Raw genomic sequence first — 19443 nt, 5'->3', positions numbered from 1 at the left:
AAACTAAAGGGCTAAAGTGCTTATTTCCACTGCTTTATTGTTCAACGTCTGCCAGTGGGTTTAGAGCAAATTCTCTTAGAAGGGCTAAGTCGTCATCTGCTGTAAACATAAGCCTCTTTATATGTTCTTTAATATTGGAAGAGGTGGAATCCATATTTTGAGCCATATTTATTTAATTAAAACTAATCCCAGCTACTTAAATATCAAATTACCTAATAAAACTAAAGTAATAATTCAAAACAATTCAAACATAACCTAAAATAAAAGATCTCGCCGGCCGGCCCCGGTTGTCAAATTCCCGCACATGCCCATTTAAGCAATTTTTAAACGTTATTTAGAAATAGCGCTTGGTGTAATTCAAGAACAGTTAACCTTACCGTTCTTGGGTGCAATTGATCCGCAAATTACGTCAGGCAGTAACGTTATTAGCGGGCGTTACGTTAAAAATTAACTCGCGCATATCGTAACCATGATAAGGTACGCGTAAATACTGCACGACGCTATTCGGTTTTCCGATATCTCTCTAATGACTGTGCCGGTCAGGCGCTGTGCACAATTTTAGAGGCCATAAGCGTGCTATGTGCGCAAACTAGTAACCTAACTAGTGCCCGATTCCGAAAATTGGAACCACGAAAAACAATAAAGAAAAAACAAAGTTTATAATCTGTGGTATTATTCTGTGACATCTTTCATTCTTATAAAACAATTCAAACGGCATAGAAACTTGCATTTATTTTTAGATTCGATCGGGAAACATTGAAACGACATACACCAAACTTGAGGCTAAGTTTATCCATCCACCGGCTAATAGTTTAACCCTGAGGGATAAGCCTAACCTAATAGAGGTAAATAGTTAAGGAAAGACCTATACTAACAATTTGATTTCTTTGTAAAAAAAGAGGTTTCGATGCACTGTTTATATTTATACAAGTACATGTGTAACGTTTTATTTGAATAAAAAATATTTATTTTTGTATCTGTCGTAGCGCTTGTTTTTTTGACAGCTGCGCATGCGAAATAGGATTTAGAATTACTAGAGTAAACGAATGATTTTTTTTTTCGAAAAATATGAATGTTTTTTCCGAAATCTGGATAATCTTTTTTTAGAAAGGTAAAAAACTAAATTGAAAAAGTAAAAAATATTTTCATCGGGTAAAGTGTTATATAAATATTATTTTTTTCTGTCTTTAGTAAGCTTGTATAGTACACACGTGGACACTAACCATTTTTATAATAAAGTAACTAGATGTTTTTTATATACATATTTAAATCAAAATAGGAAAATACCCAAAAAATATTCAGTATAATTATGGATTCAAAAACTACGGTATTTTTTTCGTTTTTTTTTTTGGTTTGGCTGAAAGGAAATAGTAACAAATTCTTTATGTTCCTAGAGAGACTTTAAAGGTGATTTTTTTAATTTTTTAGCATATTTTTTATATTTACCATTGATCGTCAATAAAGAATATACAATTTTTAACTATATACAGGGTGTTTATTTTTGTCGAGAGTGGTTGATTATAATTTGATTCATTTTGATTCTGCATTCCTCGTATTTTATGTAGATAAAACCGTATATACGAATATAGCCTGTCCAATGAGAGGATCCATAAAAGTGGCGACAGTTGTCTTGTCATTTTGATTTTCAAAAAATTTCAGCCAATAGAATTGCTGGAAATCGATACAAGGTCGTTACGCCGATACGCCGTTCCAGACAGAGAAAATAAAAAGCGGTAAAAAACAGTTTAAAAACTTTCGTAGAGGGTGGCCCATCGAAAACGTTCCGCAAGGTATAACGACCAGCGTATTTATTTTTTGAAGAAATCCAGAAACACGTCAATTTTGTTTGTGAGGGGGAAAACTTTTGCCCCAAAAATTATTGCAAAATCTTCAACCCTCTAAGCGGGGGTATTATCCCCCCAATTTTTTTCAAATGGAAAGGGGGGTCAAGTGGCGCCGCAATGAAAAGGGCTTTCTGTTCTCTATATTTCCCCACTTCGTTTTTAAAAATCGGTAGTCATTTTGAAAATATGAAGGATTGAAATTTGAAAAATACTTTTTGCAAAAAAAACGCATAAATTGAATTAATTTAAAAAAACTTATCTTATTAATGAAGCAAATGCTGCAAATGTTGCCGGTCAACCTCCATACAGTAGTACACAAATTATTTTCAAACCGTTCTCGAACATTCTGAAGAACTTGCGGGGTCCATTACGCGACAAACATCAATAATTCGTCTTCGTCTTCGCTTACTTTTTATGTGTCCCCTTTAAAAAAATAGTCTAAAGGAGTCAAGTCGGGTGACCGGGGAGGCCACTCAATTTCACCCCTTCGTCCTATCCACCGACCGGGAAAGATATGGTTTAAATAATTACGCACATTTTGAGAGTAATGTGGAGGTGCACCGTCTTGTTGAAATATTAGTTCCGCTTCAACGTATTTTCCAGTAAATCCAAGTACATATCACCTGTTAGATTTCCAGGGAGAAAAAAAGGACCCACAATAGAATTTCCAAAAATACCAGCCTATACGTTCAATTTCTGAGGGTTTTGTGTGTGCACTTCGCGAAAAACCCTGGAGTTGTCCTCAGCCCAGTACCGACAGTTGTGCCGATTAACTACATCGTTCAAAAGGAAAGTACACCCATCCGAAAAACACACATTAAATAACAGCTAGAACAGAACAGAAACTAAAAAAAGCTAGAAATAATAAGAAAAGACAGCAAATTGGTGAAAGGAATTTATCTTTATCATTTACTCTATCTTTATCATTTTACTAATATCAACGATAAATGTTTAAATAAACTTTTCAAATTTCAATCCTTCATATTTTCTCAATGACTCGACCGATTTTCAAAAACGAAGCGGGAAAGTATAGAGAATATAAAGCTCTTTTCATTGCGGTACCTCTTAACCCTCCTTCCCATTTGAAAAAAATTGGGGAATGACACCCCCGCTTAGAGGGTTGAGGATTTTGCAATCATTTTTGGGGCAAAAGTTGTCCCCCTCACAAACAAAATTGACGTGTTTTTGAATTTTCCGAAAAAAAAACTACCCTGGCCGTTATGCCTTGCGGAACGTTTTCGATGGGCCACCCTGTATACTCGTACACTACTGAAATGGAAGTAATATATCTAAGCTAAATATAATCTATTACAGCTGTAGTAAAATGAGTAACTAATTGTATAAAATAAAGTTCCAACCCTAGATGCAACATTTTTCATAAACGTCTACTTGTGCGGTTTGAAATTTTGATGCAAAATCCGCCAATACCGCATAGAAGAAATGTATCGACCCAACTTTTATCATTTTTTAATACATTTGATTTTCCATTAAGCTGTCGGCATCTCTGTCGTATTTTATTTCTCGTACGAACCGGCAATACTGTGTGCCGCTTTTTATTTTGTCTCTCTGTCTGTCGACTGGTCGTATATATTTATCTCTGTCGTACGCATTAAAGTACAGACCACGGAAATATTGTGACCAGCAGTGCTATTCTGTAAACATATCTCCTGTCTGTGACTCATCAGGCGTATAAAAATAACATAGGCTAGGTAAGAAATTTCTTGCTACGGAGCTTACAGAATCCCACTGCAGGGGTAGTATGACATTAACGACAGTTATCATATAACTCTAAAAAAATTGTTTTTCTCTAAATCATTTTTTTGCTTGTACTATTCTCGTGCCCTACTTGTGCGGTTTGAAATTTTGATGCAAAATCCGGCAATACCGCATAGAAGAAACGTATCGACCCAACTTTTACCATTTTTTAATACATTTGATTTTCCATTAAGCTGTCGGCATCTCTGTCGTATTTTATTTCTCGTACGAACCGGCAATACTGTGTGCCGCTTTTTATTTTGTCTCTGTCTGTCAACTGGTCGTATATATTTATCTCTGTCGTATGCATTAAAGTACAGACCACGGAAATATTGTGACCAGCAGTGCTATTCTGTAAACATATCTCCTGTCTGTGACTTCAGTCGTATAAAAATAACATAGGCTTGGTAAGAAATTTCTTGCTACGGAGCTTACAGAATCCCACTGCAGGGGTAGTATGACATTAACGACAGTTTTATATATTTAACTCTAAAAAAATTGTTTTTCTCTAAATCATTTTTGTGCTTGTTCTATTCTAGTGCCAATCAAGTATTGTCAATTGTACAAAAAAAAATCACTGAGTGAACGGTTGCTACTAATTGAAATAGCGCACTTACTTAGCCAAAAATATTAAACTTATTTTTTCCGTTTTCTTTGAGGAGTAAATAACTCTCGGGCATTTATTTGAATATAGCATGTTTTGCTGAAGTGGTTTTCCTACAATTTGATGAGTCTATTTTGAAAACTAGTTTTTTTAAGCAGTTTCAGGTTATACCCGTTATTGATTCTTTACATATATAGAGAGTGTCCCAGAAATAAGTGCAAGTATTTTAACTGGTAGTATAGTTCAACCCCAGAAACACGCCTATGAGTTTTTTTACGCGAAAAAAAAATTAAAATTCGAAATTTTTTGGAAATTTTTTTAGTTAGAAAACATAATTTCTTGATAATATGGCAACATTGGTATTAGATTAAATTTACAAGAAAGAAAATCCGGAAAAGATCCAGTAGTTCTCAAAATTTTAGCGAAAAATATTTTTTTTTGGAAATTTTCAAAGTAAAATAACTCTATTACAGTTGAGGGTTGGAACCTTTGGTGTTACACAGCAAAATAAAAACACTAAATCACCACAATACACCAAAACACTTTTACTTTTACACTGGACGCGCGTTTCGCTAACCATGTTAGCATCATCAGCAGATGATTATCAACTGATGATGATGATGATGCTAACATGGTTAGCGAAACGCGCGTCCAGTGTAAAAGTAAAAGTGTTTTGGTGTATTGTGGTGATTTAGTGTTTTTATTTTGCTAAAATAACTCTGTTATTTTGGGCTTATCTGAAACACGATAGAGAGAAAATGTTTCTTTTATCGAGATCTACCACCCCTTAAAATACTTGCACTTATTTCTGGGACACCCTGTATATGTATAATAGAATTAAATGCATGATTTTCATCGTAAGGAAAATGGGCTGTTCTATAATCACTTACGGAATTTTACCTGCACTTTGCACTTACTTTGTTTTGGAAGGGTATTTAAACTCCGCCCACTGACGTGACGTCACGTCAGACCTAGGCAGTGTATTGCCTTATTTAATGTCAAGAAACCTCTGTATCTGGTTTCCTGTTTGAAATTTGCCTCGAGTCTTTTTTGTAAAATATAATGGACAATAAAAGGTCGTATTTTATTATTTTAGAAGATATACAGTGCCACTCAAATTTTCAACCTAGTGACTTTCATAAAAGAAACAAATATTTCAACTTTTCTTTGGCATAGACTATTATCAAAAAAAAATGGAGTTGGCTGACAAGTCGAGCTTTTAGTGTTATATAGAAGAGACCATAAAGGCGGATTCTCACTACTCGTGTACTTGCAAGTACGCCAATATTTGCCTACTGGGCAAGTATACTATCTTTGTAAACATTTTTTTTGTAACAAAAGCTTGGCGCGCCGAGTGACAAATAATTGCACAAGTAAACCACTCACACGACATCACAAGTATATGCCAATATGCCAATAACAAAAAATGTTTGTACAACCTTAATATACAGGGTTTCCAAAGCGTGGCCCCTCAAATTGTTAGTGATAAAAACAAAGAATCTTTTTTCACAACGATGGACAAAAAAATATAACATGTTATTTAATACAAAAATGAATTGTTTTTCTGAAATTTGTTTTGGATGTCTAATCATATTATATTCTCTTGCTAGACAGGCTATGGAAAAAATCATCATTAAACATTTTTGATAGATTTTTTTCTATTTTTAAAAACAATTTTTTTTATCATAAAATACCTAATTATTACGAAGTGCTTAAATATTTTTGAGGTCATAATTAAAACATTAATTTACAAAATCATTAAATCAAAATGTGTCAAAATATGATTAATCGCAGTTACACAGAAAAAATGTTTTTTTTAAATGTCGAGTTTTAAAAAATAATTGAGAGTAAAATTACTTATGATAAAAATTTAAAAAAAAATACTATCAACTTAGATTTTTAAATGTAAAACGTATTACTAGTAATTTTTATAAAAAAAAATGTAATTTATTCTTTTGTGTATTTGTAAATATTTTTCATTAAAAAAGTTAAATAAAAATTTGATAAAAAACTATATCCTTTATACAGGAATGTGGTTTTCATATTCCCTTCCTTTGAGCGGATTTACGAAAGTTGATTTATACAGATATTTACATGTTTAGGAATGAATAGCTATTGCAATCTTTTACATCAGAGAGTATATGAATATGAATCAGTCACACATGAGTATGTCAATTAAGAATTTTAAAAGCGGAATGGTTGTTTTTCGTTTTTTTTTGTGTATTTTTAAGGTCTCTAATATGATATAATCTTGGAAAACAAGTGTTTGTGTTGGTCACTTATATTTTTTAATTATAAAATATACAGACAAAAGTATTGTAATGACTCAAAATGGGAAAAAATACTTGCTTAAAAAAACCTTAAAATAAAAATAATTCAACAATTTAGACACAGCTCTGCTAATTAGAAAAAAAAACCAATTTTTTGTATTGAATTTAAAAAAAAACAGACCTTTAAATGAATCTTATAAATTAGTAATTAATTAACCTTTTGTGTATTTGTAATTATTAAAAAAAAGTTTAAATTTTTTTTGATCAAAATCCGTATCCTTAGAATTTATTTCCTCTTGCTCAAAACCTGGATTGATAAGAGCATAACACTGCATCTAGGATACTTCTTATATCTCCTATCTATTATCTGGAACATCTGTCATGCTTGTCGTCTCTGCTGCCTTTTCGAACTCTGGAACTTTTAAGCAGCATCCCTGCTAGTGAAAAAACCAAAAACACCATAGCAGTTGGCACGCCTGCAAACGGTTGACGTTGGAACTAGACCCATAAACTAGACCTGCCTTTGGAATGGGGAAGAACAATTTCAACGGACAAATTTTGGATGGATTGGGACCTCAGACTCTGCAGGCACAGCCTATTTTTTTGGAAATTTCGTGGACCATCAAAGAAAATTGAACGGTTGAATTGGTCGGTTCTATGTTATTTAATTTTTTTGATGGGACTGGTCAACTGGACTGGCCTCTCATCGTTTTTAGATTTTTATGGGGGGAGGGATTTTGGCTACCTATAAAGAACATGTCGTTTTCAAAAACGGACAAACTTTTCCGAGATATAGATAGGGCTTTAAAACTAGACAATTTCTAACTTATGTATAGCTATAAATTGGTGTTTTAATTGTAGGATTTAAGTCTCGTCTACTAATAACGTTTTACCTGTCATGTAAGACAGATTAAAGACTAACGCACACACTGGAAGTTTTACCTGCGTTAGAAAAAAGTGGTAAGGATCGCGCACATTTAGACTGACAGGTAAAATGTTATGTGTAGATGAGACTTTAGAGTATGTTTTATTTTGTCCCACATTTAGCAGGCTTTATATTTTATATTTTTTGAGATAGAAAAAACTAGAGGCATTTAAATAAACTATTGAAAATAAAGGACATTTTTGAAAAATCCTTTGAATGACCATAAAACTAACTTAACACCATGATTTACAATGTTAAAAGACACCAATTCATAGACCCCAAATATTTTAAAGACTTGTAAGTATTAAAATTTTAATTTGCAGTAAAAAAATTAAAAAGGAAATAACCAAAAAACATTTGTAACGTGACTTTGTTCAATGTCTAAAAATAATATTTACCCCAACTTATCGAGTATGCCCTGGTATGTTTGGAGCCCAGCCCTATTGGAAAAGTGAACTTTACGTCAGATGTGGCTCAATGTGCCTCTTCAAATATAACTGGCTATTTGGTAGTCGGAACGGTAGCCTCAGAATTGGAATGGAACACCACGTTAATTGAGCATTTAACTTGGGCCGTTGAGCTGTTGAATGGGGGGAAATGGAATTGAATTGGACTACCTAGGCAAAATATGAAAATATTTAACTTTTCAACACTGTAAATATTCACTTAAATCTAAAAAAGCGGTTTCTAATTACTTTTTATTTTTCATACATGACTTACATAGTTGTTAGAAGCTAAATAGAATTTTTGTTTGGCCAATAATATGCAAACAAAAGCCAAAAATCGTTTTAATGATATCAAAAAACATGACTTGATATACAAAATTTGAAATTAACTACAACTATGAATAATTCAATGATTGCAAATTGATGATTGGAGAAAATGTATTGCCAAAAATCACATATGCTATGTGTGTAATATAAAGTACAGTTTTATATACCCAAAATTGAAAATATAATGTCTTAGTAGCATCATCAAAATATTTGAAAATTTTAATAATTAGAAATTATAGTTTGAACACAGGTATTAAAGTTAGCTTACATTGCCTAATAATATAAGTTTTTAAAACCTGATTCATATTCAAGGATGACATGAAATGAAAAAAATACAGATTACATGAAGTAATGCAAATCTTTACATGCCCTCAAATGAAAAGCCTTCATTTATAAGACTTGTAACAGAAATTGCCGGAAGATATATACCTAACAATTAGAAAATTATACAATAAAAAAAATAAACAAAATAAACCTTTGTAATTCCGCACACAAAACCCTTAGTTAGGCTCTTTTATATCACTCACAAACTTCAGTTGTCTCTGGACCGTGATCTTGAAGGAGATCTCTTATTTCCATTCTCCTTGCTCGGTGAACGGTCATTTCTTGATCCGGACCTCGACCTGGACGCTGACTTGCTTCTGGAACGGGGAGATCTGGAACGCGAACGGCTCGAAGACTTCTTCCTTCCTCTTCCTGACTCAACTATTCTGATCTTCCTTCCGTTAATCTCTGTACCATCTAGTTTCTCGATGGCGTTCTTCATGTCATTGTACGATGCAAACTCGACTACTCCTTCGTTCTGGGCTTGTTTGTGGGCATCGGCGTACGTTACTTCGCCGGCCTTACGCATGTAGTCTTTCAAGTCTTGCCAGGAGCATCTGCTAGACAGGTTTTCCACAGTGACTTGGTACTCCGTACGGGTCGGTGGGCCGTACTTGTCTCTGCCTCTCGGTTCTCTGTCTCTTTCCCTGCGCTGGGGTGCTCCGTATCCACCGCCGCCACCTCCTCCTCCTCCACCGCCGCCGCCGCGGGAGTCCCTGTCCCTCCAACGGTCGCTTCCCCGCGGGGTTCCCCTAGCCCGCTCTACAGTAACTCTTTCCCCCATTAAATCCTTACCGTTCATCTCGTACACGGCGTCTTCGGCGTCCCTGTAGTCGTCGAACTCCACGAAGGCGTAGCCGCTTTTCATGGATACTTCGCGGATGCGGCCATATTTGCGGAAGAACTTCTCCAAATCTCTTTCGCGTACTTTGTATGTCAAACCGCCGACGAAAACCCGGGTACTCATGCTTGCGGGACTTTAAAAACCGATATAATTAGGATTATAAATTTATGGCAAAGTTGAAAGCACGTACGATGCGTACGATCAGTCACGTCGACAAAAAATCGGACAAACAAAATGGAGCACAATCACAAAAGAGAAGGTTTCTTTAGTTATTATTTTTGCCACTAGAGGTCCAAGATGTCAAAAATTGTCGAAATCCTAACATTCAAAATATCTTCCCATAGAAGAGTAATTATCACCTGCCAAAAAATATCAAAAAAAATTTAGATTAAGAATTTTTTGACAGTCCTGTTAGCGCCATCAATAACACCAAGAAGAAGATTTTGAAGTTATATTTGATATTCAAAGAAAAATATTTTATTGCAAAAATAAACTAAAATACATTAATATGGCTTTGTCATTAATGCTAAGGAATGGCACAAAACTCCGAGGTAATTTTTAATACTATGTACCAAAATCTGGCCAACGAAAATATTGAAATATATCGAATTGAAATTACATAACTATCTTGTAGGAATTGCCGGACTGCAAAAATGCACCTTCAACGTACAGAAAACACAAAACTTCACCCAGTTTTTAAACCAGGATAATTATAAAACACTGTCTTTAGTTAACAAATGCAAAACACAATTTATAAATGTTGCACAGCAATCTAAACGAAACATGTCAGCAGATCACGGAAAACTGTGGACATTGGAGAAAATCGTTTCCCTAGCACTTTTAGGCATAGTTCCTGCGACTTTTCTTTTCTGTAATCCACTTCTCGACGATTTATTTGCACTTGCAACAGTCATACACTTTCATTGGTTCGTATATTATTTATTAAAACAGGGGCATTTAAATTAATATATTTTTAAAATTTTTTTAGGGGTCTAGAAGCATGTGTTATAGATTATATTCGTCCCATTATTGTCGGACCTGTTTTACCAAAAATAGCTCTACTTCTGCTTTACGTTATATCGGCCACTACATTAGGAGGTCTCTTGTATTTTAACCATACCCAAATTGGTATTGGTCGGGCTTTCAGACAATTCTGGTGCATTTCAGAATAAAAATTTATAAACTTAATAAGTTTTGTGAAAATAAATTATTTTAAATTATGTTGTATTATATAAAAACTGTAATAAATAAAAATTTAAAAAAATCACATTAAATATTAATTTTATATGTCAAAGATTATTTTATGAACTTTCCACACTATTTCACAATTTAACTTTCTCTTGCATCTTTCAGGCCAACTAAAATTCAAATGCGGGTGATTCGCCGTTTGTATGACATGATTGGCATGCTCAAAGTACTTTATATTCGCTAAATCGATACACATTTTCGACCTAAAAGTGGCTAATTTGTGTTTATATTTGGCCCGATTTGTCGCAAAAATGTTTGCGAGAATTACCTTCTACCCGACGTTAATTTATAACGTATTTATGGAAAAGCTCACACCGAGACAATGGTACAACAGGATAGACGACACCGTTATTTTAGGAGCTTTACCATTCCCGCACATCGCTAGAGAAGTAAGTTGCCCCAATTTATTTAATTAAATACGGTCAAAATTAATCAATTATGCAGTCAAAACCTCTATTTACATAGGTGTTAAGGTCTATAATTGCATAAATGTAGGGCACTATTTTTTAGGTTAGGAAGGAATATCCTTGAACTGTTTTGTGATTTGATTTTAAATAATTTATAGGAGAGTTTATAGATTATTATTTTGATTTACTTACCACTTTGAACGTTTTTTGCGTTAATAAAATTTTATTTAAATTCTTATTTTTCCCAGTTAATAGAAAAAGAAAATGTCAAAGCTGTTATATCGATGAACGAGGATTATGAGCTATTCTTTGCGAATGATTCTAAGGTAAGAAATAAATGAACTTATAAAAAAGATCTACACACATTAATTTTAATTGTTTTCTAGTCTTGGAAGAAATTAGGAGTTTCTTTTTTGCAACTAGCTACAACAGATATTTTCGCCACCCCATGTCAAAGTAAATTAGTAGAGGGTGTTCGTTTTATTAACCAGTTTGTTGATAAAACGAACGTGATTAATGGTGTATCGAACTCTTCAGTTTACATTCACTGCAAAGCAGGTCGGACAAGGAGTGCCACATTAGTCGGTTGTTATCTAATTCAGGTAAATCAATGAAAAACTCTTAATTAATGTAAACTAATTATTACGTTATTTTAGAGGTATAACTGGGGCCCTGAACAAGCAGTCAACCACATGAAAGAGAAGAGACCCCATATTTTAATGCACAAGAAACAATGGGAAGCGTTAAGTATTTTTAGGGAACATAACATGGCCAATATATAAAAGTTATTTATTAGGTATTTATTTACACAGTACAAAAGTACATTAGGAAAGAACATTTTTGTTGTGACAGTGCTATGGAATTAAAGTTTTATACAATTTACTAAAATAGTCTAGTTTAGACTTAAAAAAAAAAAGTTTGATTAGTCAGAAATAATTGTAAATAGAACCAAATACTGACCACCCTTATCATATCAAAGATACGTTTATTGTTATATTTATCTTTGCTAATTTTTCCAGTGGAAATTTCATTCCAGTATTACTTATGACAATACATAGTTTTTAAAATAGACCCCTGTATATATTTTAATAAAACAGTTATTATCAGATTCTATTTGAAATAAAAATCTTTCGCCTAAAATTTTTGATTTATATACAACAATATATTAATAAAAAAAATTGCCTATAACAAATCCTCATCTAACATGTGTTTGCCTAAATTTCCATCTCGAAATGCTTTCAACATGATCTGTGCAGCTGCATCTAAATTCGGTTTAATAACATACTCATTCAGTTGGTTCCTAATTCGTAATATTTTATTATGCAGTTTACATATATGAGCTAGTACTTCTAAAATGTCATCGTTTGGTTTATCCATTTTAAAATACTCCACATATTCAAAATGGTTTTGATTATTTAACCAATAGAGCAAATAATCAGCTATAATAGTCTCTCCAACAAGATGATCTTGAATTGTACCACATAAAGCCAATTTTAAACCCATCTCTATATCTGATATATTTGGAGTTAAAATTCCTGGTGTATCTAACATATAGAACAAAGGCTTCTCTGACATCTTTATTTTGTGTAGGACGCTTCTGGTGACACCCGGCGTCGCTCCAACTGCGGAAGCTTTCCCTTTGCCTAAATGTTTTGCCCTTAAGGCATTAATAAGCGAGGACTTTCCTACATTAGGCACTCCAATTATCATCATATTATAATCTTCCTCGTTTGATCTATTGTATCTATTAGAATTATTTATTAGGTCTTTGGCTAAAGGGAATACGGCCCTAACACCGCGACACGTCTGACTTCGACAGTTTGTAAATAAAATATGGTCGTATTGTGATTTTAAATGTTCGGTTATTTGTTTCTTAAAGCGGGGTTCTATTAGATCTACCTTGTTTAATACTAGAATATGGGGTTTGATGCCGCTTATCGCGTACTTGAACTCGCCGTTTCGTCCAGACAATGGAATTCTAGCATCGTGTACTTCAATGATACAATCCACCGATCTAAGTTTCTGTTGCATCTGTTTAAGGCCTTTGGCCATATGGCCTGGAAACCATCTCAGAATGTCTTTATCTATAGTTTTGAAAGCACTTCGGAAGGTTTCCTTTGCGATTTTTTGGTACATCTCTTAAAATGTCTGTAAAATTTTCCAGTACATAACCTGATAAGAACAGAAAAAACGATGTAACGAACAAAGAGCTGTAGTGGGAGTAATAATATATAAATCACCTTTAATTTAACGCTATCAACATTTGATCCTTATCGGTTTTAATTAACAATATTTTATATCTTCTCAAACAAAAATAAACAAAACACATCAAATTCGATTTTATTAACCTCCAATAATTCATCTTCTTTTTTTATTGGCTTATTTTTTTTATTTTAAGCTGCTACGACTATCCGACCTGATGATAGAGTTACTAACACAGATAAATCCATGATAAATCAATGCTGGTATCAGGCGGATGAAACTGCCATTTGAATTTTGGAAACACGGCGGAGTTTCTGCCAGTAGAGGGATAGATGGCGCTGCGTAGAAATTTCATCTAAAGTCCCTAGATATTCATCTAGGGACTTTAATTTCATCATGATTTTATCAAGTCATCCACAGAGTATAGTTTATTTAACAATTCGTTTCATTCTTTGTGGAGTAATTGGAGTAGTTGGAGTAGTTGAAAAATATAAATATTTATATAAAATGTTGATAATTTAGCAGTGATGTGGCTTTGTTACCCTATGAATAAACATTGATATGAAGTTGCTTTCGCCAGAAACAATTATAATTAAATAATTTAATAAAAATTTAATTTCTAAGTGACCCGGATCAGTTAGATCAGTAAAATAAATTGAAAAATAAACGTCATTCCATATTTGGCAATGTCTGTCAGTTTCTGTGAAGTGGAAGTGAATTGTGATTTGTTTTTATGGGAATATTTTACGGATTTTTGCGAATTTAGAGTATTTTGGACGATAGGATTGTGAAATTTAAAAGCCAAGTAGTTTAATATATAAGATTAATTAATCCCTGTGATAATTTTTATGAAATTTCTCATAATCAAAACAAATTCTTTCAACAAAATGGCTGTCTCAGAAATTTGGAAGATCATTAATTTTAAAGTTTTATTTAAGTGTATTTATATCGAATCAAGAATTTGTATAACATATTAAAAGCTTAATTTTAAAGGTTGTGCAGTAATTTATGTAAGTGTACGCTTTTAGATAAATATTAAATATACAAATTTGCAAAGACAAACAAGTAATTTTAAAAAGATCATTTATTTATTTAAACGAGTATAATCATTAATCATTAGGTTGAAAATATATTTGTATTTACTTATTTATATATTTTCTATACCCTTGTATTATTTATAAGCCCTATATGTCCTGTTTTATTTGAAAAAAAAATGCTTCGAGTCATCGAGAATAGATTTAATAACAATTTTGTCCCTTGGCTTTGTGTATTATATAATGTGAATTGTAAGATGTTTCTATTTGAATAGGTCATTAAAGTTGAGATTAAAGTTATACCAAATTATATTCACGGTAACTATATGTCTTTTATATAATGAATTATTTATTTATAATTTATAACCTTTTTTATAATTACTTATAACTGATTGTATAAATTCTGATAACTTTTATATATACTTGTATAGTGTTGAATGTGTTATATGTAATTTTATTAACAATGTTATAATAAAATAATCAAGTTACAAATTTTTCGTGTTTTATTCTAATTTCAGGGATAATTTCAACCTAATTATTAATTTATTTGTATCAAAACACATTATTTTTTATTTTGTAAAATGTTTTGTTACAAATAAGTTCATAATCTAGATTAAAATTACCAAATATAAGTAAAAAACTTATGAACTGGCAGTAAAGGTCCATTTAAAAATATGGCGCGAACTTTTAGTTCTGCCAGTAGCCCGCTTGGATCGCGTCGAGCGCGTGTTTCCAGGCTTTAACATAGGAGTTTTCATTTCTTTCAGTTTGTTATTCTATGGCTGGTATAGAGACAGGATCCATGATACAAAGAATACAAGATATGATATTGCGCAGGTTGGTCACTACGTCACAGGTGATAAACGGCACCATTGGTCGGCAAGCTCTGCGCGCCAATTTCAAATTGTCAAACATATTGTGTCATCTGTGAAATTTCATTGTGTCAAAATGTGAAAATAATTTTCAAATGTCAAGCTCGATGATTTGACATAACTTTTGGGGTTATGTCCTAATTCTTCCCTATTTTAGGTCTTTTTTCTTTTTTTTTATTGGCTAAATTTTTATATTTTAAGCTGCTACGACTATCCGACCTAATGATAGAGTTACTAACACAGATAAATCCATGATAAATCAATGCTGGTATAGAGACAGGATCCACCTTTTTTTAGGAGAGGTCCGAAAACGAATAGAGGTAACAGTCTACTATCAGGCTGCTTAGTTCTAGCAGCTTAGGCCTTTAAATTAATTAAAAAAAAAACAAATAGAAGAAGTAGGTAAAATTAACTTTGATATTGGACATGTAAACTACTTTATTAAAAATGTCATGTGTCATATGGTCATTATTTACATTTTATTTTATATTTTAAAAGATTATATGTACATTAAATTATTAAATAAACTAGAAACAGAGGAGGATTTATAGTCTATGAAACTGGACATAAATATATTCTTTGTATCAAGACTCCCAGTGACTTACGTAAAAAAACAAATTAAGTTCTAAGTATTGATAGATATATTCTCCAGGCGTATAAATATCTTTTACAATGGAAACGGAGGAACATTTGTTGGCTCTAAAAGGTAGTAAATCGTGTTTTTATTTAATTTTGCTTTAAAATAAGCCTAATTTTTAGTTATGCGCCTGACCAGGCCAACTTTAGCAAGCCCGTTGCCTGTAACATGCGACAGCAAAGATCTGCCAGGTAACTTACTAAATAATGCATTACAGCAAGACCCTACATCGGTACCAGGCACAGAAACCTTGGCAATAGGACAATTTTACTACTACCCCAAAATCCAGTAAATATATACTTAGGAGAAACATTTTCAAGTTATATTTGTATTTATAGTGAGACTAAACAAATAGTTTATAACATTAGTGTAAAGGTAAATAATAAATAGTTTCTCGGGTTATTTTTTTTTCTAAGCTTCCTGAATTTTAGGTAGACTTACAAACTAGTTCTCAGAGATTACCACTTTCTAATAAGCCCCCAACAGCTCAACTCACATCCGAGGAAACAGTGAATGCGGTCATTCATCATGAAGTTAAGGAAATCGGTACACACATGTAAGTTTTAAAACTATTTTTAACAAGTTGTTAGAATATTTTATCATTTAGACTTGTTTGTGAAGTGGCTTATCAAAATTCATCGGGGCTCCCTATGTCTTTTAAGAAGTTCTTTAAGATCCAAGTCCTGAAACCTCTTGATGTGAAAACTAAGTTTTACAATGCCGAAAATGACGATGTGTACTTGGAAGCCCAAGTTCAAAACATAACTTATGGACCTATTTGTTTAGAAAAAGTATCCTTAGATGCGTCTCATTTATTTAATGGTATTTTAATATATTCTAGCCTACCACAAATAATTTAAACGTGATTTTTTGTTCAAGTTACATGTTTAAATAAGACGCCAGACAGTGAAAGCATATTTGGAAAGAATACAATACTACAGCCGCAGTCAATAAGCCAGTATCTTTATTGTTTATCGCCAAATGAAAAACTGACTTCGGATTTAAAGTCTTTGAGTGGGGCCACGAATATTGGAAAGTTGGATATCGTATGGAGATCAAATTTGGGTGAAAAAGGTCGTCTACAAACCAGTCAATTGCAAAGAATGGTAAAATTATATGTATGCATATTTGTTTCATATTTGCATTTGCCTGTTGTTTTATTTGGCAAGCTACTGCCAACAAAATGTTCGCGAACATATATAATTAAACAGATACTAAGTGAAAATTGTGAGATAGGTAGATTTATAAATAATAAAGCCAACAAGTACAGCTAGCCTAGTCCTATTAAGGAGCGCGGAGCGCCGAGTATACTAGAGCCCGCGTTCTTTTCCGACGGGTGTCGGTAAATCAAAAGGAGCGAACGGCGTGCATTTCGGCGGACATTGTACCGACAGTTGGAAGGGTTTCATTTAATTTCGGGCATCCATCTGTGATTTTTATTTTTACCGGGTATTCGACAATGGGGACGCAGTTATTGACTGGGATCGTGAAAAACATTTACAATTAATTTGTTTACACAAAGAAAATATTTTATAATTTTAATTTTATTGTGGGTTGAGTGTGAATAGCTATGTATCTAGACTTCGTCCATATAATTTCATTTTTGTTAATAAAGACCTTTATGATTATTTTTATTAAAAACCGGAATTATTATGGGATTCTGAAATTAAAAATTACTACTTAATAGGAAGTTTGACACCGGAAATGAAATTTTACCATTACATTTTTAGAAATAAATATACCGGGTGTTTCTGAAAAGTGTGGTTCACTTCTATAACTTTTTTAATTTTTAGATAAAAAAACGAGATTTGGTATGTTAGTATAGGACATAAATCAGGATTGATCGACGCTTTCATTTATTTTCGGTCACTACCTATTTCACCGGAAATGACAACAACTTTGATTTAAATGGTACCCTCGGTATTTTTACCGTATATGATAGAAAATGACATTCTAATTAGAATGATATATTATATGTCAACTTTTGACATTTTCAATTTAAAAATGGCCATAAATAAACGTAACGACAATTTTACTCCAAATACCAAGTATGTGGTACCAAATTATTCGTAAAAAATGCTTTTTCCAAATATGCTGAGCCTGCCTCGTACCATTTGAAAAATTTGAGTTCTCATTAAAAATACGATTTGGGCATCTTTTAAGCGGTCATGAAAGGATACAAAAAAAATTACACGATCAAATATATGTTTCCAAAGTTCTTTGATTACAAATTAATAGTTTTAACTCAGTCTTGGCACTCTAGACTGAAATTTAAAATGCTATTTTATTTAATTGGAATTGTCTAAAATTGACGTATGGTATGTCATTCTATTCAGAATGTCATTTTCTATCAAATAAAGTAAAAAAGTACTTAGGATACAATCTAAAAATACAAAGTTGTAGTCATTTCCGGCGAAACAGGAAGCGACCGAAGGTAATTGAATACGTCAATCAATCCCGATTTATGTCATATACTAACAAACCAAATTTCGTTGTATTATCTGAAAAAATTAACATATACCAGAGGGTCACTAATGTGAGGAAGTCCAATATTGTCTTTGTTGAAAAAGGTATGACAAAAAATTATACAGGGTGTCCGGAAATTAATGCAACATAATTTGGTCATAGATTCTTGAAAAAAAAATAGGTGACCCGTATTTTTTAGTTTTGGTTTGGTGGCCAGTGGCCCCCTTTTCGGATTTTCAGCCCCCTGAAATTTCGCCCCTAAAAAAAGTTTTTTTTTAATATCTCAGGGCCCTGTTGGACGAAAATCACTAAATTTTGTACACGTTGTTTTACCATAAAGTGACATTTTTTGATGCTATAACTTTTTTTATTGTCATCAGTGGCGTCCCTACGGTATTTAAACTAAATATTATTGAAGAAAAAATGGTACCCCACTGGTTTTTTTTAAATAAAATAAATTATTTTTAAAATCTACATTAAGTTTGGAACAAATTTGATCTCTTGACTTTTTTTCGTACGATGCACCGTTTTGGCGTAAAAAAATAAAAACCATTTTCATACATGACCAAATCGCTCGCTAAAATTTTAATATAAATTTTCATAGCAAAATTTAAAAAACGGCAATTTAGATTTTTGGACATTTTGGTTCGCACATAGGTAATAAAAACAAGATTTTGGAAATAAAATATTATTTTAAACTTAAGTTCGCCGTTTTAAAAATTTTGCCATTAAAATTTACAGTAAAATTTTAGCGATTTATTCATGTATGAAAATGGTTTTTATTTTTTTACGCGAAAACGGTGCGCCGTACGAAAAACAGTCAAGAGATCAAATTTGTTCCAAGTTTAATGTAGATTTTAAAAATGTTTTTTATTTTAAAAAACAGTGGCGTACCATTTTTTTCTTCAATAATATTTAGTTTAAATACCGTAGGGTAGGGACGCCACTGATGAAAATAAAAAAAAAATAATAGCATCACACACACAAAAATGTCATTTTGTGGTAAAACAACGTGTACCAAATTTAGTGATTTTCGTCCAACAGGGCCCTGAGATATTAAAAAAAACTCTTTTTAGGGGCAAAATTCAGGGGGCTGTAAATCCGAAAAGGGGGCCACTCGCCAAAAATAAAAAATACGGGTCACCTATTTTTTTTTTCAAGAATCTATGACCAAATTTTGTTGCATATATCACAGTTATTGGTTTATAAAGATGCATATCCTAAAAATATTTTGTTTT

General features: G+C 32.5%; 5 protein-coding genes and 1 long non-coding RNA gene across 6 annotated transcripts; 3 read left to right on the top strand and 3 right to left on the bottom strand.

Moving 5' to 3' along the window:
- Positions 1 to 6468: 6468 nt before the first annotated feature.
- LOC115888017 lies at positions 6469 to 7855 on the bottom strand. The gene is made up of 2 exons (XR_004051195.1): positions 7797 to 7855; positions 6469 to 7218 (listed from the first exon to the last, which is right to left on the bottom strand). It is a non-coding gene; the product is annotated as an uncharacterized LOC115888017 (long non-coding RNA).
- Positions 7856 to 8079: 224 nt separating this feature from the next.
- Positions 8080 to 9609, bottom strand: LOC115887987 (serine-arginine protein 55-like). The gene has a single exon (XM_030907564.1). The coding sequence runs from the start codon at positions 9460 to 9462 to the stop codon at positions 8704 to 8706; it is 759 nt and encodes a 252-aa protein (XP_030763424.1). The 5' UTR covers positions 9463 to 9609; the 3' UTR covers positions 8080 to 8703.
- A 125-nt stretch (positions 9610 to 9734) lies between these two features.
- LOC115887994 (succinate dehydrogenase [ubiquinone] cytochrome b small subunit, mitochondrial) lies at positions 9735 to 10613 on the top strand. The gene is made up of 3 exons (XM_030907573.1): positions 9735 to 9890; positions 9974 to 10265; positions 10328 to 10613. Exons 1-3 carry the CDS (start codon positions 9848 to 9850, stop codon positions 10509 to 10511), a joined length of 519 nt encoding a protein of 172 aa, XP_030763433.1. The 5' UTR covers positions 9735 to 9847; the 3' UTR covers positions 10512 to 10613.
- A 72-nt stretch (positions 10614 to 10685) lies between these two features.
- LOC115887993 (phosphatidylglycerophosphatase and protein-tyrosine phosphatase 1) lies at positions 10686 to 11911 on the top strand. Its single transcript, XM_030907572.1, has 4 exons — positions 10686 to 10976; positions 11243 to 11320; positions 11381 to 11596; positions 11651 to 11911. The coding sequence occupies exons 1-4, from the start codon at positions 10839 to 10841 to the stop codon at positions 11774 to 11776; spliced, it is 558 nt and encodes a 185-aa protein (XP_030763432.1). The 5' UTR covers positions 10686 to 10838; the 3' UTR covers positions 11777 to 11911.
- On the bottom strand, positions 11770 to 13448 carry LOC115887980 (mitochondrial GTPase 1). Its single transcript, XM_030907556.1, has 2 exons — positions 13235 to 13448; positions 11770 to 13166 (listed from the first exon to the last, which is right to left on the bottom strand). Exon 2 carries the CDS (start codon positions 13128 to 13130, stop codon positions 12177 to 12179), a length of 954 nt encoding a protein of 317 aa, XP_030763416.1. The 5' UTR covers positions 13131 to 13166; positions 13235 to 13448; the 3' UTR covers positions 11770 to 12176.
- A 2118-nt stretch (positions 13449 to 15566) lies between these two features.
- LOC115888046 (trafficking protein particle complex subunit 13-like) lies at positions 15567 to 19335 on the top strand. The gene is given in 7 exon segments (XM_030907615.1): positions 15567 to 15808; positions 15862 to 16002; positions 16005 to 16114; positions 16171 to 16295; positions 16347 to 16561; positions 16619 to 16845; positions 19282 to 19335. Coding segments are annotated over 7 exon segments (906 nt in total). The 5' UTR covers positions 15567 to 15774.
- The last annotated feature ends 108 nt before the right edge of the window (positions 19336 to 19443 follow it).

The sequence above is a fragment of the Sitophilus oryzae genome, unplaced genomic scaffold (genome assembly GCF_002938485.1).
Source record: "Sitophilus oryzae breed Bouriz unplaced genomic scaffold, Soryzae_2.0 scaffold_682_pilon_pilon, whole genome shotgun sequence".
NCBI lineage: Eukaryota > Metazoa > Arthropoda > Insecta > Coleoptera > Curculionidae > Sitophilus > Sitophilus oryzae.
Note: the sequence above shows the minus strand (reverse complement) of the source record. Positions and strands in the feature narration are given on the sequence as shown.